The 21681-nt window shown below is 42.0% G+C and overlaps 1 protein-coding gene across 1 annotated transcript in view; it reads left to right on the forward strand.

Annotated features, from left to right (window-relative positions):
- Nucleotides 1-20610, forward strand: part of LOC140897313 (uncharacterized) — a 97089-nt gene extending 76479 nt beyond the window's left edge. The window contains exon 4 of the mRNA XM_073310217.2: nt 20062-20610. Within this exon, the coding sequence (XP_073166318.2) occupies nt 20062-20119 (58 nt within the window). The 3' untranslated portion in view covers nt 20120-20610. The remainder of the gene's footprint in view (nt 1-20061) is intronic.
- The last annotated feature ends 1071 nt before the right edge of the window (nt 20611-21681 follow it).

Below are 21681 nucleotides of genomic sequence, written 5' to 3' on the forward strand. Positions count from 1 at the left end.
ATTTCTATGGCATTAGCAGCTACCTGGTCCAGGAAAAGTCTATAAAAGCTAGAATTTATTGCAGAACACCAGACAGCTTACAGAGCATTGATTCTTAGTAGTGTGCATAGATTGCTGGATTTAAAGAGCAATCCCTAATGATTCTTACCTTGAAGTTTTTTTTGTTTTTTGTTTTTACTTTTAAAAAAAGAAAGCAGGGGTAAGGTGTCCATAAAGGCAAAATTATAGTCAAATGAATGTCCTATGAATGTTATATTACATTTGTTTCCCTTTCACAAGAAGAGGCAAGGAGCACACTGGTAGCAATTAGATGTAATTTGATGCATGGACCCTCATACAAGAGGAGCAGCTACTGACATTTCTAATATACTATGCTTACAAACATATTTATCCTGCTTATTTTTAAGATGTTTACCTCACTTGAAAAAGAAAAGGACCAGAAACCAATTTTTATGTAATCAGAACATCGATCAGTGTCCTTTAAAGCCTACTTTCCCCCCAATTATTAAAGTTCGTACCTGACAGAATTTTAATCCACATTAATTAAAGAGAAAAACGATCTTAAATGTTTTAAAAGTAGCATGGAAGAACCCTCACAGATTTTTGAATAATATTATTTTCCCCCCAGAATTATTTAGCTGCAATACTTCCTGAGAAATGATTTCTGAAAATAAATGGTCATCTTTAAAGTTTAAACGTGAATTTAAATATTTCCAAACATTAGCATTTAAATCCTGAAAATTCTTGAGCGTTTGAGCGAGAGCAAGTATAAGTTACATGATATACTTTTACTAATCCTAAATCAAATAATTCTGGAAATATAGAAAACATGTCAACTAAAGCTCCTGTCTTGCAAACACTTATGTACTGGTGTAGCTTTGTGAATGCGAGTACTGTCATTGAGTTCAATGATGCTACTCCAATGTGTAAAGTTACTCCACCGTGTAAGTGTTTGCAGGGCCGGGACCTAAAATGTTATGGTTTGAACTACTTTTACTGAGCTAAATGTTAGACATAAATTATTGAAAACTAAAATATCTGTTTTTGGATCCCGGAGACTGCAAATTATTATGATCTGAAGAAAGAGTAAGAAAACTTTTCTCATTCTAGAATTGTGGTTGCTGCCATACATGGATGATTGCTGAAATCCAAACACAAGCTGAGGAAAAAGAGAATGAATTAAAAAAAAAAAAGAGTTATCAAGATAATTAAAACTTTGCAACAATTCAGTAGTGGTGCTGATAAAAACTGCACTGCTGGTTGAATGCAAATAAGATGGTAAAGGCCCTGTTTGGATTATGGTAATTACTCAGTCTGAAGTTAGCTCAAACCACACACATATACACACACAGCAGTGGAGTGGAACCTGACAACTATACTTGGCATGTGATCATAAAATTCCCTGGCACACTATCAGAATGCCATGTGGAGCTATTTGTACAGCTGGGTATAGAACTCTGCAGTACAGGAAATACCATCGGAAGTACTGCTGACCCTGTATGGCCTTCAGTGTGAAGCTGATTCCATACTTATCACTGGCCTGGATTCAAATGGGATCTCTGGAGAAGGCAAATCAATCGAACACATGTTTGATCTAAAAATGTCATTTTAGAATATGCTGAGGTATTTCCTTACATTAGACCATTTTCTTTGCCCCAAAGATTTGTCAAGTGCAATTGAATGCATACACATCACAATACACACTGTTGCCAGAACAAAATAATTTCAGTGTGTCCTTTAGTACCTTGATAAAATGCAGACAGTCAGTGTTGAAACGAGATGCCCCGTGAAAGTCCTGTACGTGCTGGCATTCTGCATTTCTTCCAAGAATTTGTTTCTTTTAAATTTGATATCAGGCCAAATGAGCAGATTTTGTGTAAGAATGAGGAAGACAACCCAGTCAATCTCTCCTCTTGCCTCCTAGATGGTTGTGTTGAGCCAGGATAATTTATGTCACAAAAATCATTAAAGAAATGATCATTTTAAATAATTTCAAACTGATTCCTAAATAACAGTCTTATAAGAAAAAATAACATTACAAATAGCCCTATTAGTTCATTGATTTAGCTTTACAGAAAGTTCTGATACAAAGCAAAGGATGTGCTTCTTTAGTAGTTTTCACAAGTAATATTATATATTGGTACATACATCATTTTTATTACTTGGTTCTTTGATTTGTTCACCTTGTATATTCTCTACAGATGTATAATTTCTTGCCTAACCATTACTGGTAGCAACTCCCATTAGTAACAGAACAGTGTGGAAGAGATGTGAACTTTTCAACAAACCATCCCCACTCCTAATTCTGCTTTAGATCAGCACAGAACAGACTGTTTTGAACAGATCTGAATTCCTGCAGTCTGACCACCATTGCTGAAGGTAAACCCTTACTGTGAAGGGCAAGCTTCCCTGCCTGGCATATTCAAAGCCTGTAGAGATTATATCAAATCTAGATTCAGGCATGACTGCTGATACCAAGATATAGTCCTCTGACCCACAGACTCATTAGTGAAAGGCACCACTCACTTTCTCTTTCCCTTTCTCTCTCTCTGCCTCCACCACTGTGGCTACTGTAAGACACACAGTACATCAACCCTGAAACACTGCAAGCTGCTTTGAATGCTGGATTTTATCTGAGATGAAAAAATAGGTGAGTTCTGGCTAACTGTAAGATCTTTAAGCAGTCTCACTTTTTTCAACAAATACTATTTAAAAAGAATACCGTCAAGACTAGTCGGTCCAAAATGTGACCTCCTTGACATATTTTTCCTAACTTGTCTTGGCAAAGTCCATGAAATACTTTCTCTGTGATTGTCTTTTGTTTCAAACAAAAAAAAAAAAAAGGAGGACTTGTGGCACCTTAGAGACTAACCAATTTATTTGAGCATAAGCTTTCGTGAGCTACAGCTCACTTCATCGGATGCATACTGTGGAAAGTATAGAAGATCTTTTTATACACACAAAGCATGAAAAAATGGGTGTTTACCACTACAAAAGATTTTCTCTCTCCCCACCCCACTCTCCTGCTGGTAATAGCTTATCTAAAGTGATCACTCTCCTTACAATGTGTATGATAATCAAATTGGGCCATTTCCAGCACAAATCCAGGTTTTCTCCCCCCCCCCAACAAAAACCCACTCTCCTGTTGGTAATGCTTATGCTCAAATAAATTGGTTAGTCTCTAAGATGCCACAAGTACTCCTTTTCTTTTTGTGAATACAGACTAACACGGCTGTTACTCTGAAACCTGTTTCAAACAAATGCTTCAGGAATGAAAACAAATAAACAAAGTAAATACATAAATGCCAATCACCCTTAATCCACTTACGAATAACGTTACAATATTAACCCAGGATACACAGTGGTATAAAATAATTTAGTAAAAATATGTATTTCAGCTTGAAGATTCAGTTTTAAGGAATTTATCAACAAAAGTGGGTAATACATATCATTAAAGCTACTTCAACAGTGTCCTTTTCACTTTGTCTTATGCTACATATATTTAGTCATATAAGGTTATACATGAACAGACAGAAAAGTTTGAAGACATTTCCTAGTCTAGTTATGAGAAAAATAAGACAGATAACTCAGGCAGTGCCACCACCCAGAGTTCAAATTATGCAACAGAAAGGGCAATATATATCAGAGCACCGAGGACAAGAGTAAAAGAGAATTTCTCTTAAAGCAATCCAGAATGTCTCATAATCAGAAAGAGAATAACTCTGCTTTGTCATAAAATAGGAACATTTTGTGAAGGATGTAATAATAATATGAGATGTGAAAGAAACACTGGGAAAATACTCATGATTAGTTTATATCAGTGTAAAAGGTACTATATAATTGCACAGTACTACTATTGCCATAAATACAGTATTTGCACTGAAATGCCAAATGCCTCTCATAAAGGGGTTGATGGTATATATAGAGTTTTGTGACTTGAAATTAAGGGAGAATTTAAAGCCTTAAAAGACAAATTGAGGAATCAGAACAGCTTGACTTTTCCTGTATTATATATAAAATTGGAAAGTGAATAATTATTTCTGGACCCTTTATTGTTTTGCACTGCATGGATTTTTTTTATTAGTGTGGACAAGTAAATTTTATTTGATAGCTTGTTGTATTTAAAGACAGTGTAAAACTCTCCTTGCAAACAGTTGTTTACAGTGCGCTTTTCAGCACAAAGCTGTTTTAAAGCTCAATTGTGCATTTTGCAGATAAAGTGGGAAAACTAACTGAAGGCTGTATTGTAAGCAGTGGTTGCCGTGGAAACCCCAGTTTCAAGAGCTGGTTCTCCATTACCACTTAATTTAGGCTTCCTAATTGCATTCCACTAAATCGGTAGCGACAATATCTGCAGAGCAAAACTGCATGCCCAGTCTAGCGCAAACCTCTTTGAAACAGGCTTTTTGAAAGCCAGGAGCTATAAAAACTCAGCATGACGTGGAGCATATGAGAAACCTGTAGTTCAAATGTACTGCTGCTTGCTTTCTCATCCTTAGTAACTTCAGTGCGCTCCACACCAATCTATTAGTTCAGTCTACCTTAAAGATCATAAAGCTCTGCCATGTGGAAACTCATCTGTCCACCAACACATTGGTGCAAAATAGATTTAATTGTACTCCCAAGTCAGTATCATGTCCATCTTATTTTACTACACACCAGCAGGTAGCCAGTGCAGAGCCTTACTTTCCTTGAACTGCCCTTGCTCCACAATATGAGGGAGAACAATACTTTCTCAGTTTAAATTATTTGCCACTCTTCAGCTGTGCAGCAAGCTAGACCGCCCCTATGTGACCTAAAGAGAGCCTTGTCAGAACCACTAGACATAAAAGCATTCCAATTATCGAACACACTGCTTTAACAGAGGAGGCAACTAATATGATAGTGTAAGTGATTCTGCCAGTGAGAAGCTCTTCGTCACTGTCAGATTAACACTTGAGTTAAACTCTTGTAAATCAGTCACATTATGCTGTTGGTTGAGAAATAAACATAGACCTATTATGCTTAGAATTCCAGAGGGCTCTCCCCTCAATAGGAGTTACACTGGATGCCCTATTAATCTGAATTTTGTCATGTTTATTATTTTGCAATTACTAATGTGGGTAATGTTGGAAAGATTTAAGTTGTCTATGATTAGATTCTGAAATGGATGTACATGCCTAACAAAACCTTCTGCAGGGGAAAATTGGAGAGCGAACGAGCGAGCAAGCATACAGGGTAATTTCTGACTGAAAAACGCCACCAGACCACCAATTTATAATTAAATCCCATAACTCCCTTTTTTTAAAGCACAGAGCATTTAAAAGCAAAATACTTCAGTGTCTTCAAGCACAAGACCTCCCAAAAGCTTACAGTGAAGTGCACCTCCTAGCCACTACTGTGGTTACATTCGAGCCCTGTAATGCGTATCAGATGAACACTGCAGTTGAAAATAATAAGTAAACAACTGCTCATTTGATTCTTTATTCTCTCCACAATGTTATTAAATGTTGGTAAAACAGCATCAAATCATATAGACTGTTGCCAAGCATTCAACTGTTGTTTTAGATTCCCTCACATTCCTTAATTCCCTCCTCTCCTTCTGGGGGGGGGGGGGGGGGGTTTGCAGCAAGAATGAATAAAACTTAACTCTTTGTGTTTGTGTTTGGGAATGAAAGAGACTGAAAAAAACAAGACCAGTTACACAGAGTATCCACTTATTTGAAATAAGTCAAGGTCAGCATTTTTGGTGTAGTTCTGCTAGACCTTAGGTAATGACATGCAGTGTCCAGGAGATCAAAGTCGATGGTTGAGGTACTGGCTGTTGAGCTCATCTACTAACTTAGTCTTAGCCAATCTTAGCTAGCCAGTAACACTTGACACTTTCAAATCAGCTCCTATTCAGGATCTAATCAGCCCTACTCAAAACCAAAGCAGAGGGCTATGAGCAGCTGTAGTAAAAATGTCATCCGACTCCTTCTAAAGTCCTAAATAGGAAATGTACCCAAGGGGAGCAGCAGCAAACAAACTTTGGGCTAAATCATTTGGTCCTCCAGGTGGATCCCTGTCCCTTTCCCACTTGGAAGTGTGGCAGAGTACGCCTCATCCATGGCACTGCCCTTCCATTGGCCTGTGGGGCCAGGGACGGGATAGGATGGAGGCAGGAGAGGAAGACCCCAGAGAGAAGTATACCTTCTTGCTACAGCCCTGAAGAAAAGTAGGTGGAGAGTTAATGTAGTCTGAGACTGCATTAACTTCTGCAGTCTACTCTGGCCTTAAAGGGAGGGCCATTCCAAGAGGCAGCAGCAGCAGCTGGGGGAAATTCAATGCAACCATATTGCAAGGGAACTGAGGGAACCCACAAGGGACTTTGGAGGTGGAATGAAGGCACAGGCCTCCAGATGATCCTGTGGGAACTATAGTCAGAGGGAAAATCCTCTGCCCCTTCTGCCTGATAAAATGATTTAGGGGGAACTCTTTGAGGAGCTCCTCAGAGAGTTTTCTGCAATGCATTGACCTTTTCCCCTTAGATAGTTCCCAGGGAGGAACTGATGTAGGTTATTATTATTTTGTCTCTACAGTCTTTTAAACCAGGGCTAGAAAAACCTAAGGGATGAAAAAAAATCTGAATATCAAGCATTTTATGCTGAAGGAAAAGTCCATTTTTCAATTTATATAATTCATGTCCTAGAAAAAAACAAAGAAAAAATAAAAAAGCTTTCAATAGACAATGGGCTCTATTTTGTCCTCACATGCCGGGCTTAGTTACAAGTGGTCTTTGGGCCAAATTCTGTGCTCAGATACACATGTGCAACTTCTTTTGACTCAAACAGAGCATATAATTTCTACACACAGAATTTGGCCTTTTTGTGTATGTAAATTATTAGCATTTATTTATTATTTATATTGTATTATAAAGATCAGGGTCCCATTGTTCTAGGCCTTTTGAAAATTGAACTATTCATGGTCCCTGCCCCAGTGAGTTTACAGTCTAGGAAGACAAACAACATATAAAGGTTGGGGAGGGGGGGACAATGCAATATATACAATGTTTTGTATACATAAATATATATTTGCCATATATATAGGTGTATATTTAGATGTATAATTACACAGATAAATAAATATTGACTTTCCTCAGTTATCCCTCAGCTGCCTTTCAGACTATTCATATTTTGGCTAGTTTCTTATGGCAGAAGTGGTCTTGAGAAGGGACTTGAAGGAGCAACAGGCAGCCCTTATGGATCAGTTCGGGGAGGGTGCACAGTGCCTAAGGAGTGACGAGGAAGAAAGAACAAAGATATTTGGGAAAAGAGCTGTGCAAATCAGCCCCTCCCTTTAGTTTATGCATGTGTGGTATTCTGCTATTGAATGAAGACTGTAATGTAAACTGACCAATGGCAGATGATAATAAAGAGCCATAGGCACCCATCCACTGTACAATGGGAGGGGAGCAAAGGAGTAGGGGAAAGGATGAAAATGACTAGCAGAAATGATGAATGGGATTAATTGGATGGATGATGGGATGAATTGCTGATGGAATGAATGGATGATGGGATGAATTGCAGATGACACTAAGGTGGCGAGAGAGGTAGATATGTTGGAAGTAGGGATAGTGTCCAGAGTGACTTAGACAAATTGGTGTCCAGTTTTGGTCCCCCCAGTACAGAAGGATGTGGAGAAATTGGAGAGTCCAGTGGAGGGCAACAAAATGATTAGGGGGCTGGGGCACATGACTTACGAGGAGAGACTGAGGGAACTGGACCTATTTAGTCTGCAGAAGAGAAGGGTGAGGGGGGATTTGATAGCAGCCTTCAACTACCTGAAGGGGGGTTTCAAAGAGGCTGAAGCTAGGCTGTTCTCAGTGGTACCAGATGATAGATCAAGGAGTAATGGTCTCAAGTTGCAGTAGGGGATGTCTAAGTTGAATATTAGGAAACACTATTTCACTAGGAGGGTCGTGCAGCATGGGAATGGGTTACCTAGGGAGGTGGTGAAATCTCCATCCTTCGAGGTTTTTAAGAGCCAGTTTGACAAAGCCCTGGCTGCGATGATTTAGTTGGTGCTGGTCCTGCTTTGAGCAGGGGTTTGGACTAGATGAACTCCTGAGGACTCTTCCAACCCTAATCTTCTGTGATTCTATCATTCTATGAAAAGGGAGAACAGAGCTGACTTTCCTCTCTCCTGAACCCTGGGAAGACCCTCCATGCAAACAATGTATGGTTGGAGGTCTGCAGATTTTGAAGGGAAGGGTGTGGGATAGGGAGACAGGAAACAATTGCTCTCTCTGCCATGTTCCTCTCCACCTAGCGGATTTCCCAAGGGAAGTCAATGTGGGAACCGGAATGGAATCATTCCAACTCATCAAGAAAATCAACATTTTCCAGGATATATGGTTTTTGTTTCTAGATACATGATTAGGTACTTAACAAATAGGAAATATATAGAATTATTTTTTTGAGGAGTATGCATACTGTTTCATAGACCAACATATCTCATTTTGCAAGCTTGTATACTTTTTAAATGCAGCATGTTCAAATACCTTAATGATCTTTGTTAACTTACTGAGTGAGATTTTAAGCTAAATGATGTATAGGTCATAGCTCTGTAAAAACGCTGCAATTGTATACAATGGATATATTGTGAAGTAAAAGTATAAACATGATTTAAAAATCATTTTGTGATTATAGGATGATGATTGATATAATTAGGACTTAGGGGATCTTTATGTTCTATTCCTAACTTTGCCACAGATTTCCTGTGTGACCTTGATCAACTTAATTTCTTTGTGTCTCCATTTTCCTGGCTGGTAATAATAATAATAAGTATCTGCGTTACATGGGTGTAGTGATGTTTAATTCATAAGCATTTTCAAAGTGCTTTGAGATCCTTGCACGGAAGGGTACTATAAGAGTATTATTAGTTATTGTTACCATCTAAACCTATCCTGAAGGAGATTTTAATTAGCTTCTTATGAACATGGATGAATAAATCCTTAAAGAATCATGTGCATAGTAATGTAAACGGTTAATGACGACAGTGTAGTAGGCTGATACAAAGCTACAGAAGGCATGTGCCTTAATGAGGAGTCAGTCAGGAGCCCTGAAGCATGGAATGGGGAGTAGTCTACAGGACAAAACAGTGTGACACAAAAGCTCAGTAACCCAACTAAATACACATTTCTGCTTTATTCATTTGTGCTGGAATCTTTTTCTCTCACACATATCATATCGTGCACAGCAAATAGCCAAACAAAGCATAATGCACACATGCAACCCAATCCAACTGGATGCAATTCCATAAGGATTTTGATACCAGTTGTCACAGACTCATAATCTTAAAGTTTCAAATTTTCATGGGGCTCCCTAACTCATTTTTTAAAACCGGTGAGCAAATCTTAAACATCATGGAAGTTTAATTTTGCTAAATGTCCCTCAAGTCTGGTTGCTGATTGAAAACTTATCCAATCACCTGAAGTTTTGGAGCTGAAGTGCTTTTTTTGTGACAAAACACTGGCAGTTAACAGGCACTCAGTTGGTGATGGACCAGGTATAAGAACACAAGCAGACACTAAGTAGAAGAGAAGAAGGCAGGACTGTAAATTAATAAACAGCCATCTCTGATGTAGGGTCTCGCTAAAGTCTTGGCTTATTGTTAAGATTTTGACTAATTTTTGTAGACCAATCGAGTGTGTGCAAAAATGTCTCTGCATCCATTTATGTGGTAGCAGTGCTGGGAAAGTGCCGAGGCAAATTTCTGATGGTAATGGTGTAATACAGCAGCTGAATGTTTGAGGACAAACCTGAATTTGTGAAGCCATCATCTTAGAGAAAGAGGAGCCAACCTTTTGTCTGAGAAATGGAATGGCAAAGAATGTGGATTCAGCTGCCCCGTTCGGCAGCCAAATAATTTCTGAAGACAGAATGGCTGATATTTTTATACAGAAGATAACAGAGCACCATTTCGACTGTGTCCATTTGACTTTCATTCAGTTGATACGTCTCCTTTCTTGGGAGACAATCTCTTTCCACACCTTGTTTCAGTTTTTGGTTTCTTAGGTGCCTTTTGCGTAAATTTGAAAGGAGATCATGAAGTTAGGAGGTGTTTGAACCACCAACCAAACCTAACCTAGGATACAAAATGAAATTCAGGCACTCTGGTATCAGAAAGAATTAATCATTCAGGCAAACATACTGTATATGATGAGACTGCCCAGCCTCACACCAGAAAGTAGTATCCTCATTGACTTCCCAGAAATGAGAGGCTGCAGAAAAATGCATCTTGAAAACAGGCTGGAAATCATATGAGATCAGTCTTTCATGTGAGATTCCAGCTGGTTATGGGTTCAGATGGGTCAGAAATAAACTGAGAATAATCATTCTCACAGTGATATGGATGAAACCAGAATTTGAAAAAGTGCTTGGAAAGCATGAGAGAAAAAAACCCTAAAAGTTTTTCAAACCTTAAAAAAATGTTTGGTTTGGTTCCTATTTTATCCATAGCGGTTCATCCATCTCTTGCTAACTCTCTGTTTTTATGAGCATAATTTACTTATTTTCCAAATACATTTTATACAATAACCCTTTTTTGTTTAGTACATGGGTTACTTTAGAATTCAGAAACAAATGTTCCTCTCTCTCTCTCTGTGTGTGTGTGTCTAGTTTTCTACAGAAATACAATAAAGCAGAATGGAGAGCAGGGTCCATCTCTTAGGCATATTGGTGGTATACTAGGCTAATAATTGTAGGCATATCCCAAGGCAAAAGAAAAATGATCATCAATAATATTTTTCTAAAAAATACAGATCAATGAATCACATCTTTGAGGACCACTCCTAAAGGTAAAGCTAGAATATGAATAAGGTAAAAATAAAGTGAACTTACCGTAATACTGTCTCTATTCTTGCTTTTCTTTTCCCATTCTTTTACTTCTGCCTCAGTTTTATTTTTCTTTCATCAGGTTTCTTTTCCCTCCTTGTCACCATATTTTTTTTCTTGTAACTCCAGTTTCCTGCTCTCTTTCTCTCTCACTCTCAGATGGAGAGGTGATGGGTGTAAAAATGCTAAGAGTTGATAGGATCTCTGTTTTTATTTCCTGCTTTCTTCATCTATCCCTCTCCCACTTGCCTTTTCCTAAGGGCTAGGGCATGCATACTCTGTTTTCTTCCTCAAGAAACACAATAATTGCCATGTTGGATCAGACTGGAGATCGATCTAGTCCACTACCCTCTCTCTGAAAGTAGCCAGTAGCAGATGTTTCAGAGGAAGATATAAGGACACCACAGTAGGTTGATATTTGATAATATCCCCACAATTATGTCTCATCCTGATCATTAATAGAGATTGATTTAAACACCGAAGAATGACATTTAATATCCTTTCCAGAAAATGTTTGTTATAATTAATTATGATAAAGTCTGGCTATTGTTATCTATATAAATACCCAATTTCTTTTTTTGAATCTTGCTAAGTTCTTAGCTACATTGAGTTTTATGGCAATGAGTTCCAAAGTCTAATTACACATTTTGTGTAAAAGTATTTCCTTTATCAGTTTTGAATTTGACACCTTTTAATTTAATTGACTATCCCCTTTTTCCTGTGTTAGAAGACAGAGGCAACAGAAGTTTCCGATCTACTTTCTCAATCCCATGCATTATTTTGTAAACTTTTATAATGTTCCCTTTTGATTTCTTTCTAAGGTAATAATCCCTTATCTCCTAAGTCTCCTCATTAGCTATTATTCTTATTATTTGTATTGAGTTAGTGCCTACAGCAGCCAGCCCTTATTGCTCTAGGCATTACAAAACATATAACAAAAAGACAGTTCATGGAAGAGCATACTATTGACGCATGAAACAACAGACAACAGCTGGATACAAGAAACAGACTAAGGAGCACAAAGTAATGGAGAGAACACAGCATACAAACTACTTACCTTACCTGGCTCACCCCATTTCTTCTCACTTCCACACTTGCTCTGTTCTCCTATCCAGTGTTCCTTGGTACTCCAGTCCCCAACCCTGGTTCTATCCGCCATCCCTATTAACCTTTCTTTCTACCCCTCCCCCCACATACCTGGTTCTCTTTTCTCTTCCAAATCCCCCCTTTCTCTTCCTCCTGGTGTTCAAGGAACCTCAACAATAACCAGAAAACTTAGGCATATTTCGAGGATTTCTCAGGCCCTCAGGACTATCTTCAAAATGTCAGGGCTTTTAGTGGGACTATGGATATGGGTGCTGTAACCATGAAAATGATGTTTAAGAGAGAGAGAACTGAGAATCCAGAGAGGCTACATGTGCCCCATTGTTGTCTGGATTCACTTAAAGTTCTGCGGTGAAATCCTGGCTTAACTGAAGTCAATGGCAAAACTCCCACTGACTTCAATGGGATCAAGATTTCTGTTCTATTCACTTCTAGTTCCAGGAAATTTATTTGACTGTGCCTTAAAAGTTGAATGGATTATGAAATCAGGACTAAGACAAGATCACTGTCATTTCAATTTATAATTCATAATTGTGTCTAAAGCAGTGACATGGCAAACCATTGCCAGTTGTCTAAAACTGATTTTCCCATTAAGGTCCTGATCCAAATCCAATTCAAGACTTTCATTGACTCCAATGGGCTTTGATCAGGAAGGCAAATCCTCAATAGAAATAAACTGGTTGAAGAAGGCACAGTGGTAATTTTCACAGTTTGGAATTATGAAAGGGAAAGCGTATAGGTTTTGTGATATACGTATCATCTTTGGATGTCACTATGGAACAGCATCTTTGAAGGCAAACCACAGACACATATGTAAGTATCTTAATAAGTGTGAAAATCAGAAGTGGGCAGAAATGTCCATATTATGTCAAATTAGTATGATTCATTTATATGATCACCAACGAAGCAACATTATTCCATAGAAGGAGAAAGCTAATGATTTCTAATAATTCACACCATATATTACTATTACTATAAATACACTGAAGTCAACAGGAGTATTTCCATTGGCTTCAATAGGAGTTGTATTGGGACTTTAATCAGTAAATAAATCAAGTAAGTATCCCATCAATACTGGAAATATACCATGCACACATACATCTGTCAACCTCTCGTGTGAGATCTCCTCTCTGAGTAGCAACACTACTGTTACTCTGGTTGTTATTACATCATTGGTGAAAAGCTTGAAATTCTGCATGGCATCTGTCATAGAATCATAGAATCATAGAATATCAGGGTTGGAAGGGACCCCAGAAGGTCATCTAGTCCAACCCCCTGCTCAAAGCAGGACCAATTCCCAGTTAAATCATCCCAGCCAGGGCTTTGTCAAGCCTGACCTTAAAAACCTCTAAGGAAGGAGATTCTACCACCTCCCTAGGTAACGCATTCCAGTGTTTCACCACCCTCTTAGTGAAAAAGTTTTTCCTAATATCCAATCTAAACCTCCCCCACTGCAACTTGAGACCATTACTCCTCGTTCTGTCATCTGCTACCACTGAGAACAGTCTAGAGCCATCCTCTTTGGAACCCCCTTTCAGGTAGTTGAAAGCAGCTATCAAATCCCCCCTCATTCTTCTCTTCTGCAGGCTAAACAATCCCAGCTCCCTCAGCCTCTCCTCATAACTCATGTGTTCCAGTCCCCTAATCATTTTTGTTGCCCTTCGCTGGACTCTCTCCAATTTATCCACATCCTTCTTGAAGTGTGGGGCCCAAAACTGGACACAGTACTCCAGATGAGGCCTCACCAATGTCGAATAGAGGGGAACGATCACGTCCCTCGATCTGCTCGCTATGCCCCTACTTATACATCCCAAAATGCCATTGGCCTTCTTGGCAACAAGGGCACACTGCTGACTCATATCCAGCTTCTCGTCCACTGTCACCCCTAGGTCCTTTTCCGCAGAACTGCTGCCTAGCCATTCGGTCCCTAGTCTGTAGCTGTGCATTGGGTTCTTCCGTCCTAAGTGCAGGACCCTGCACTTATCCTTATTGAACCTCATCAGATTCCTTTTGGCCCAATCTTCCAATTGGTCTAGGTCCTTCTGTATCCTATCCCTCCCCTCCAGCGTATCTACCACTCCTCCCAGTTTAGTATCATCTGCAAATTTGCTGAGAGTGCAATCCACACCATCCTCCAGATCATTTATGAAGATATTGAATAAAACCGGCCCCAGGACCGACCCTTGGGGCACTCCACTTGATACCGGCTGCCAACTAGACATGGAGCCATTGATCACTACCCGTTGAGCCCGACAATCTAGCCAGCTTTCTACCCACCTTATAGTGCATTCATCCAGCCCATACTTCCTTAACTTGGTGACAAGAATACTATGGGAGACCGTGTCAAAAGCTTTGCTAAAGTCAAGAAACAATACATCCACTGCTTTCCCTTCATCCACAGAACCAGTAATCTCATCATAAAAGGTGATTAGATTAGTCAGGCATGACCTTCCCTTGGTGAATCCATGCTGGCTGTTCCTGATCACTTTCCTCTCATGCAAGTGCTTCAGGATTGATTCTTTGAGGACCTGCTCCATGATTTTTCCAGGAACTGAGGTGAGGCTGACTGGCCTGTAGTTCCCAGGATCTTCCTTCTTCCCTTTTTTAAAGATTGGCACTACATTAGCCTTTTTCCAGTCATCCGGGACTTCCCCGGTTCGCCACGAGTTTTCAAAGATAATGGCCAGTGGCTCTGCAATCACAGCCGCCAATTCCTTCAGCACTCTCGGATGCAACTCGTCCGGCCCCATGGACTTGTGCATGTCCAGCTTTTCTAAATAGTCCCTAACCGCCTCTATCTCCACAGAGGGCTGGCCATCTCTTCCGCATTTTGTGATGCCCAGCGCAGCAGTCTGAGAGCTGACCTTGTTAGTGAAAACAGAGGCAAAAAAAGCATTGAGTACATTAGCTTTTTCCACATCCTCTGTCACTAGGTTGCCTCCCTCATTCAGTAAGGGGCCCACACATTCCTTGGCTTTCTTCTTGTTGCCAACATACCTGAAGAAACCCTTCTTGTTACTCTTGACATCTCTGGCTAGCTGCAGCTCCAGGTGCGATTTGGCCCTCCTGATATCATTCCTACATGCCCGAGCAATATTTTTATACTCTTCCCTGGTCATATGTCCAACCTTCCACTTCTTGTAAGCTTCTTTTTTATGTTTAAGATCCGCTAGGATTTCACCATTAAGCCAAGTTGGTCGCCTGCCATATTTACTATTCTTTCGACTCATCGGGATGGTTTGTCCCTGTAACCTCAACAGGGATTCCTTGAAATACAGCCAGCTCTCCTGGACTCCTTTCCCCTTCAAGTTAGTCCCCCAGGGGATCCTGGCCATCCGTTCCCTGAGGGAGTCGAAGTCTGCTTTCCTGAAGTCCAGGGTCCGTATCCTGCTGCTTACCTTTGTTCCCTGCGTCAGGATCCTGAACTCAACCAACTCATGGTCACTGCCTCCCAGATTCCCATCCACTTTTGCTTCCCCCACTAATTCTACCCAGTTTGTGAGCAGCAGGTCAAGAAAAGCGCCCCCCCTAGTTGGCTCCTCTAGCACTTGCGCCAGGAAATTGTCCCCTACGCTTTCCAAAAACTTCCTGGATTGTCTATGCACCGCTGTATTGCTCTCCCAGCAGATATCAGGAAAATTAAAGTCACCCATGAGAATCAGGGCATGCGATCTAGTAGCTTCCGTGAGCTGCCGGAAGAAAGCCTCATCCACCTCATCCCCCTGGTCCGGTGGTCTATAGCAGACTCCCACCACTACATCACTCTTGTTGCACACACTTCTAAACTTAATCCAGAGACACTCAGGTTTTTCTGCAGTTTCGTACCGGAGCTCTGAGCAGTCATACTGCTCCCTTACATACAGTGCTACTCCCCCACCTTTTCTGCCCTGCCTGTCCTTCCTGAACAGTTTATAACCATCCATGACAGTACTCCAGTCATACGAGTTATCCCACCAAGTCTCTGTTATTCCGATCACGTCATAGTTCCTTGACATCACCAGGACCTCCAGTTCTCCCTGCTTGTTTCCAAGGCTTTGTGCATTTGTATATAAGCACTTGAGATAACCTGTTGATCGCCCCTCATTGCCAGTATGAGGCAGGAGCCCTCCCCTCACAGACATTGCTGCCTGTGCTTCCTCCCGGTATCCCGCTTTCCCACTTACCTCAGGGGGGTAATCGTTATCATCAGGTTTAAGATCTGCTACTCAGTGAATAGAATAAACTGAAGAATTTTAGTCTGAGCTATTAATTATAACAAAGGTTTTTGTTATGGAAGCTTTTCTTGGCATTGTCTACATCCCCATCTTTGATCTAGAGGTTGAGACAGACCTGCCTAGCCTCTTGCTTTCCAGCCTAACTGCTGAGCATTTCAGAATTCTGCTGCCTGGCCACCAAAAGCTTTTGATTTCTGGGTTTGGTTTTGTCTTTTTAAAGTCTTCACCTGCAGACCACTAATGGAGGCCACTTCAATTCTTCCATTGGGTAGTGGAAAGGTGGGAGGCCATACTTACCCGGTCTTCATTGGCTGATAGTTCAGTGAGGACTGAGTGTGAAGATGGATCCAGAGAGGGTGAATTGCCAAAGGACTGAGTGCAGTGAGGGGTAACCTGGGATATGGAACATCTCACCTGGCCCAGAGGCACTGAGTAGCAAAACAGCTGCAACAGCAAGGTCAGAGGAGTCATCTTCTTGCTTGTAGAATCAAGATTTGGGGAAGGATGTGGCAAGACCAGCAAAATCTGGAAGGAGAAGAAACAGAAGATGGGGAAAATGAGGCTAATTGACCTTAAGGAGCAGGGAAATAGACAGAATTGGGAGAGTTCACAAGGGAAGACAGAGATGGGAAAACAAAAGGGAAGAATTTCCATGAGGGGCATGAAGATTGGGAAGCTCAGAGAAAAACGGTAGCCCTAGTCTTCTCCAGAGGTAGGAGGAGAGTGGCTCCTAAAGTTGCCACACATGGGAGACAAGCCAGTTATCTTCCCCTTGAAGACACCATCGTCCCCAAGGAAAGTAGAAGACAAGATTTGCTTACTTTCCTATTAAGCTGAAAGTATGCACATTTACAAAGCTTTAATGAATAGTGATGCACATTTAACAAACACAGATATTTTTACCTAAGATGCAGGAATCTAATTTAGTTTTCTGGGATGAAAATTACCTTTCTATTTATGATCATTATTATCTATTATTTGAATTGTAGTACCCTCTAGGGGCCCTAAACAGGCATTGGGGTCCCATTGTATTGGACACACAGACACAGAGACACTTAATGAAAAGACAGCCCCTCCCTGAAAAGCTTACAATCTACGTATAAAATGAAAGACAACTGGTGGATACAGCAAACAGATGGGGAAGCACAAGAGTTAGATCATTCTGATTAGCATAATAAGCCACAGTCACAGCACACCAACAGAATCTTAGTGTTTTGTAGGCATTGCAACAGTGAGTTTTAAAGAGCGCTTTGAAGGAGGATTATGTATTCTCTTGCAGATTTGTATAGGGAGCTCCTCCCATGGAGAAGTGGTGGCAGGGAAGAAAGCACAAAGGTGAGTCTGGAAAAATGGGTCTACTGGGCAACAGGGGTTGGTATCATTACCAGAGTGTCAGTGGGGATCAATGACTCAATAGTATATACGAGATGATAGGGAGGATGCAGCTAGAAAGTGAAGAGAAGACATTTGTATTTGGTGCAGTGGAGAAAACAGAGCTAGCTGGTAGGCAGATGCAAAAAGCCAGGAAGGAGATCTCTGCAGCAGGATTTTGAATGGATTTGAGAGGGTAGGATGGCATTTGTCAGGTTCAGAAAGGAGAAAGTTGCAGTGGTCAAGATGAGAAAATGACGAGGGCTTGGCTGAGAGTGGCTTGAATGTGTAGGTTTGGAGAGATGGTGCAGTCAAAGATGAGATCCAAGTTACAGGCCTGAGTGATAAAGATGATGATGGTATCCATAGAGATTCAGAAAGGGGGAGAAGAGCTCATATTGGCCATATTGAGTTTAACTTGGCCAGACATCAAAAGGAAATTCCGGAAAGAAAGGTCAAAACTGTAGTTTGGACAGAAGAGAGCGGTGAGGTAGATCTGTGAGTTGTCATTCTAAAGATAGTAGGGGAAGCAGTGTTTTTGACTGAGATCACCAGGAGAGACAGATACGAGGAGGGGTCCAAGGACAAAACCCTGTGGGGCAACTGAAAGCTGCAATGTGGACAAAGAGGATCCTGCAAAAGAGACGCCGTGGGAGCAATTAGAGAGGAGACAACAAAATCAGGAAAGGCAGAATGAGGGAGAATAAGCCCTGGTCTACACTACAGGGTAGGTCGAATTTAGCTGCGTTAGGGCAATTTTATAATGAATGCGTCCACACAAGCAACCCCGTCCCATCTACGTAAAGGGCTCCTAAAATCGACTTCTATACTCCATCTTGGCGCTAAAATCAACCTTGCTGGGTTGAATTTGGGGTAGTGCAGAGGCAAATTGATGTTATTGGCCTCCAGGAGCTAATCCAGAGTGCTCCAATGTGACCACTCTGGACAGCACTTTCAACTCCGATGCACTAGCCAGGTACACAGGAAAAGCCCCAGGAACTTTTGAATTTCATTTCCTGTGTGGTCAGCGTAGTGAGCTCAGCAGTACAGGTGACCATGCAGTCCCTCCAGAATCGCAAACGAGCTCCACTGTGGAGCGAACGGGAGAGGCTGGATCTGCTTGCTGTATGGGGAGAAGAATCTGTGCAGGCAGAACTCCGATCAAAAAGAAGAAATGCTAATATACTTGCCAAAATCTCACAGGGCATGATGGACAGAGGCTGCAACAGGGACACACGGCGGTGCCGCGTGAAAGTCAAGGAGCTCAGGCAAGCCTACCAAAAGACAAAGGAGGCAAACGTTGGTTCTGGGTCAGAGCCCCATACATGCCGCTTCTATGGGCAGCTGCATGCCATTCTGGGGGGGGACCCTACCACAATCCCACCACTGTCCGTGGACACCTGCAATGGGGGAGTCTCACGCAGCATGGAGGAGGATTTTGTGGCTGAGGAAGAGGAGGAGGAGGAGAATGCGCAGCAGGCAAGCGGTGAATCCGTTCTCCCCGGCAGCCAGGACCTTTTCATCACCCTGGAGCCAATACTCTCCCAAGCCGGGATCCCCGACCCTGAAGCCGGAGAAGGCACCTCTGGTGAATGCACAGTTGTAACTACAGTACAGGGTTTAAAAGCAATAGTGTTTAATGTTTGATTTGGCCTGAAGACTTGGGATGCATTCATGGCCAGTACAGCTACTGGAAAAATCTGTTAACGTGTCTGGGGATGGAGCAGGAATCCTCCAGGGACATCTCCATGAAGCTCTCCTGGAGGTACTCTAAAAGCCTTTGCAGAAGGGTTCTGGGGAGTGCAGCCTTTTTTTGTCCTCCACGGTAGGACACTTTACTACGCCAAGCCAGTAGCAAGTAGTCTGGAATCACTGCAGCACAAAGCATGGCAGCGAATGGTCCTGGGTTTTGGTCGCATTCAAGCAACATTCTGTCCATATTTTTCTGTGTTAGGCTCAGGAGAGTGATATCATGCATGGTCACCTGGTTGAAATAGGGGAATTTTTGTAAGGGAACAGTAAAAGGACCCCGTTCATGCTGGGCTGTTTGCATTTGGCTAAAAGGGATCATCACTGAGAATAGCCACGCGGCGGGGGGAGGGATGAAAGGATCATCTCAAGTATCCATGCGGAGGGGTGGGGAAAGGTGTGTGCTGCACATACACCTGAAAACTGCAGCCCCTCCTTATAAATGGCAAACCCAACCGGCATTGCTTGCTATGGGAAAGGTGGGTGCTGCAGTCTGAAAACATTTCCACATGTTATGAAGGCGTTAGAAGCCAAACCCACATACCCTTTGGCTTACCATGGCTGCCTGGAAACCCAATTCTGTTGCTCAGCCATATGTGATGTGTCACCATACCGGCAGGTGCTCAAAATAAGGGAAAATGTGATCTTCTACCTAAAGCACATATGCTGTCTGCTGTAAATTGCTCGATTCACTGTGAAAGAGTCTCCCTTTTGTTCTCAGAAATGTATCATCTTAAATTTTACTCTCCCTTTTTATCCTCCTGCAGGTGCAAATGTTTCTACACTCCCCCTATCAAATCTGTCCCTGAGGTTATCGCAGATTAGAAGGCGAAAAAACCACACTCGCGTTGACATGTTTTCCGAGCTCATGCAGTCCTCCCACACTGATAGAACACAGCTGAATGCATGGAGGCATTCAGTGGCAGAGGCCAGGAAAGCATTAAGTGAGTGCGATGAGAAGAGGCAGGGTGCAATGCTGAGGCTAATGGGGGAGCAAACGGACATGCTCAGGCGTCTGGTGGAGCTGCGGGAAAGCCAACAAGAGCACAGACAGCCACTGCATCTACTGTACAACCGCCTTCCCTCCTCCCCATGTTCCATAGCTTCCTCACCCAGACGCCCAAGGACGCGGGGTCGGGGGGGAGGCTCTGGGCACCCAGCCACTCCACTCCAGAGGATAGCCCAAGCAACAGAAGGCTGTCATTCAAAGAGTTTTGATTTGTAGTGTGGCTACAATAAGCAATGTGCCCTTGTCCTTGCCTCCTCCCGTCCTCCCACACCTCACCCTACCCCACCCAGGCTACCTTATCAGTTATCTCCCTTTTTTAAAAATTCATTAAAAAAAAGAATGCATGGTTTCAAAACAATAGTGACTTTATTTCTTTTGCCAGCTGTGATCGAAGGGGGGAGGGTGATTGGCTTACAGGGAATTAAAATCAACAAAGGGGGCGGGTTTGCATGAAGGAGAAACACACACAACTGTCACACCGAAGCCTGGCCAGTCATGAAACTGGTTTTCAAAGCCTTTCTGATGCACAGCGCACCATCCTGTGCTCTTCTAATTGCCCAGCTGTCTGGCTGTTCAAAATTGGCAGCCAGGCAATTTGCCTCAATCTCCTACCCTGCCATAAACCGAGTCAGTAAACTGGGCCAGCGCGTTTTTAAACATCCAAAGGCACATTCTACCACTATTCTGCACTTGCTCAGCCTATTGTTGAACTGCCCCTTACTACTGTCCAGGCTGCCTGTGTATGGCTTCATGAGCCATGGGAGCAAGAGATTTCAACATCTCCAACAGTAATTTTCTGGTCTGGGAAATAAGTCCCTTCTTGCAGCTGCTCAAACAGCCCGGAGGTCCTAAATATGCAAGCATCATGCACCTTTCCAGGCCATCCCACGTTGATGTTGGTGAAACGTCCCTTGTGATCCACCAGTGCTTGCAGCACCATTGAGAAGTACCCCTTGAGGTTTATGTACTGGTTGGCAATGTGGTCTGGTGCCAAGATAGGGATATGCGTTCCGTCTATCGCCCCACCACAGTTAGGGAATCCCATTGCAGCAAAGCCATCCACAATGACCTGCACATTTCCTGGAGTCACTACCCTTGATAGCAGAACGTCAGTGACTGCATTGGCTACTTGAATCACAGCAGTCCCCATAGTAGATTTGCCCACTCCAAATTGATTCCCAACTGACCGGTAGCGTTGCAAGCTTCCACAGGGCTATAGCCACTCTCTTCTCAACTGTCAGGGCAGTTCTCATGTTGGTATTCCTGTGCTTCAGGGTGGGGGAAAGCAACTCACAGAGTTCCAGGAAAGTGACCTTATGCACGCGAAAGTTTCGCAGCCACTGGGAATCATCCCATACCTGCAAGACTATGCGGTCCC

The sequence above is a fragment of the Lepidochelys kempii genome, chromosome 1 (assembly GCF_965140285.1).
Source record: "Lepidochelys kempii isolate rLepKem1 chromosome 1, rLepKem1.hap1, whole genome shotgun sequence".
NCBI classification, from domain to species: Eukaryota; Metazoa; Chordata; order Testudines; family Cheloniidae; genus Lepidochelys; species Lepidochelys kempii.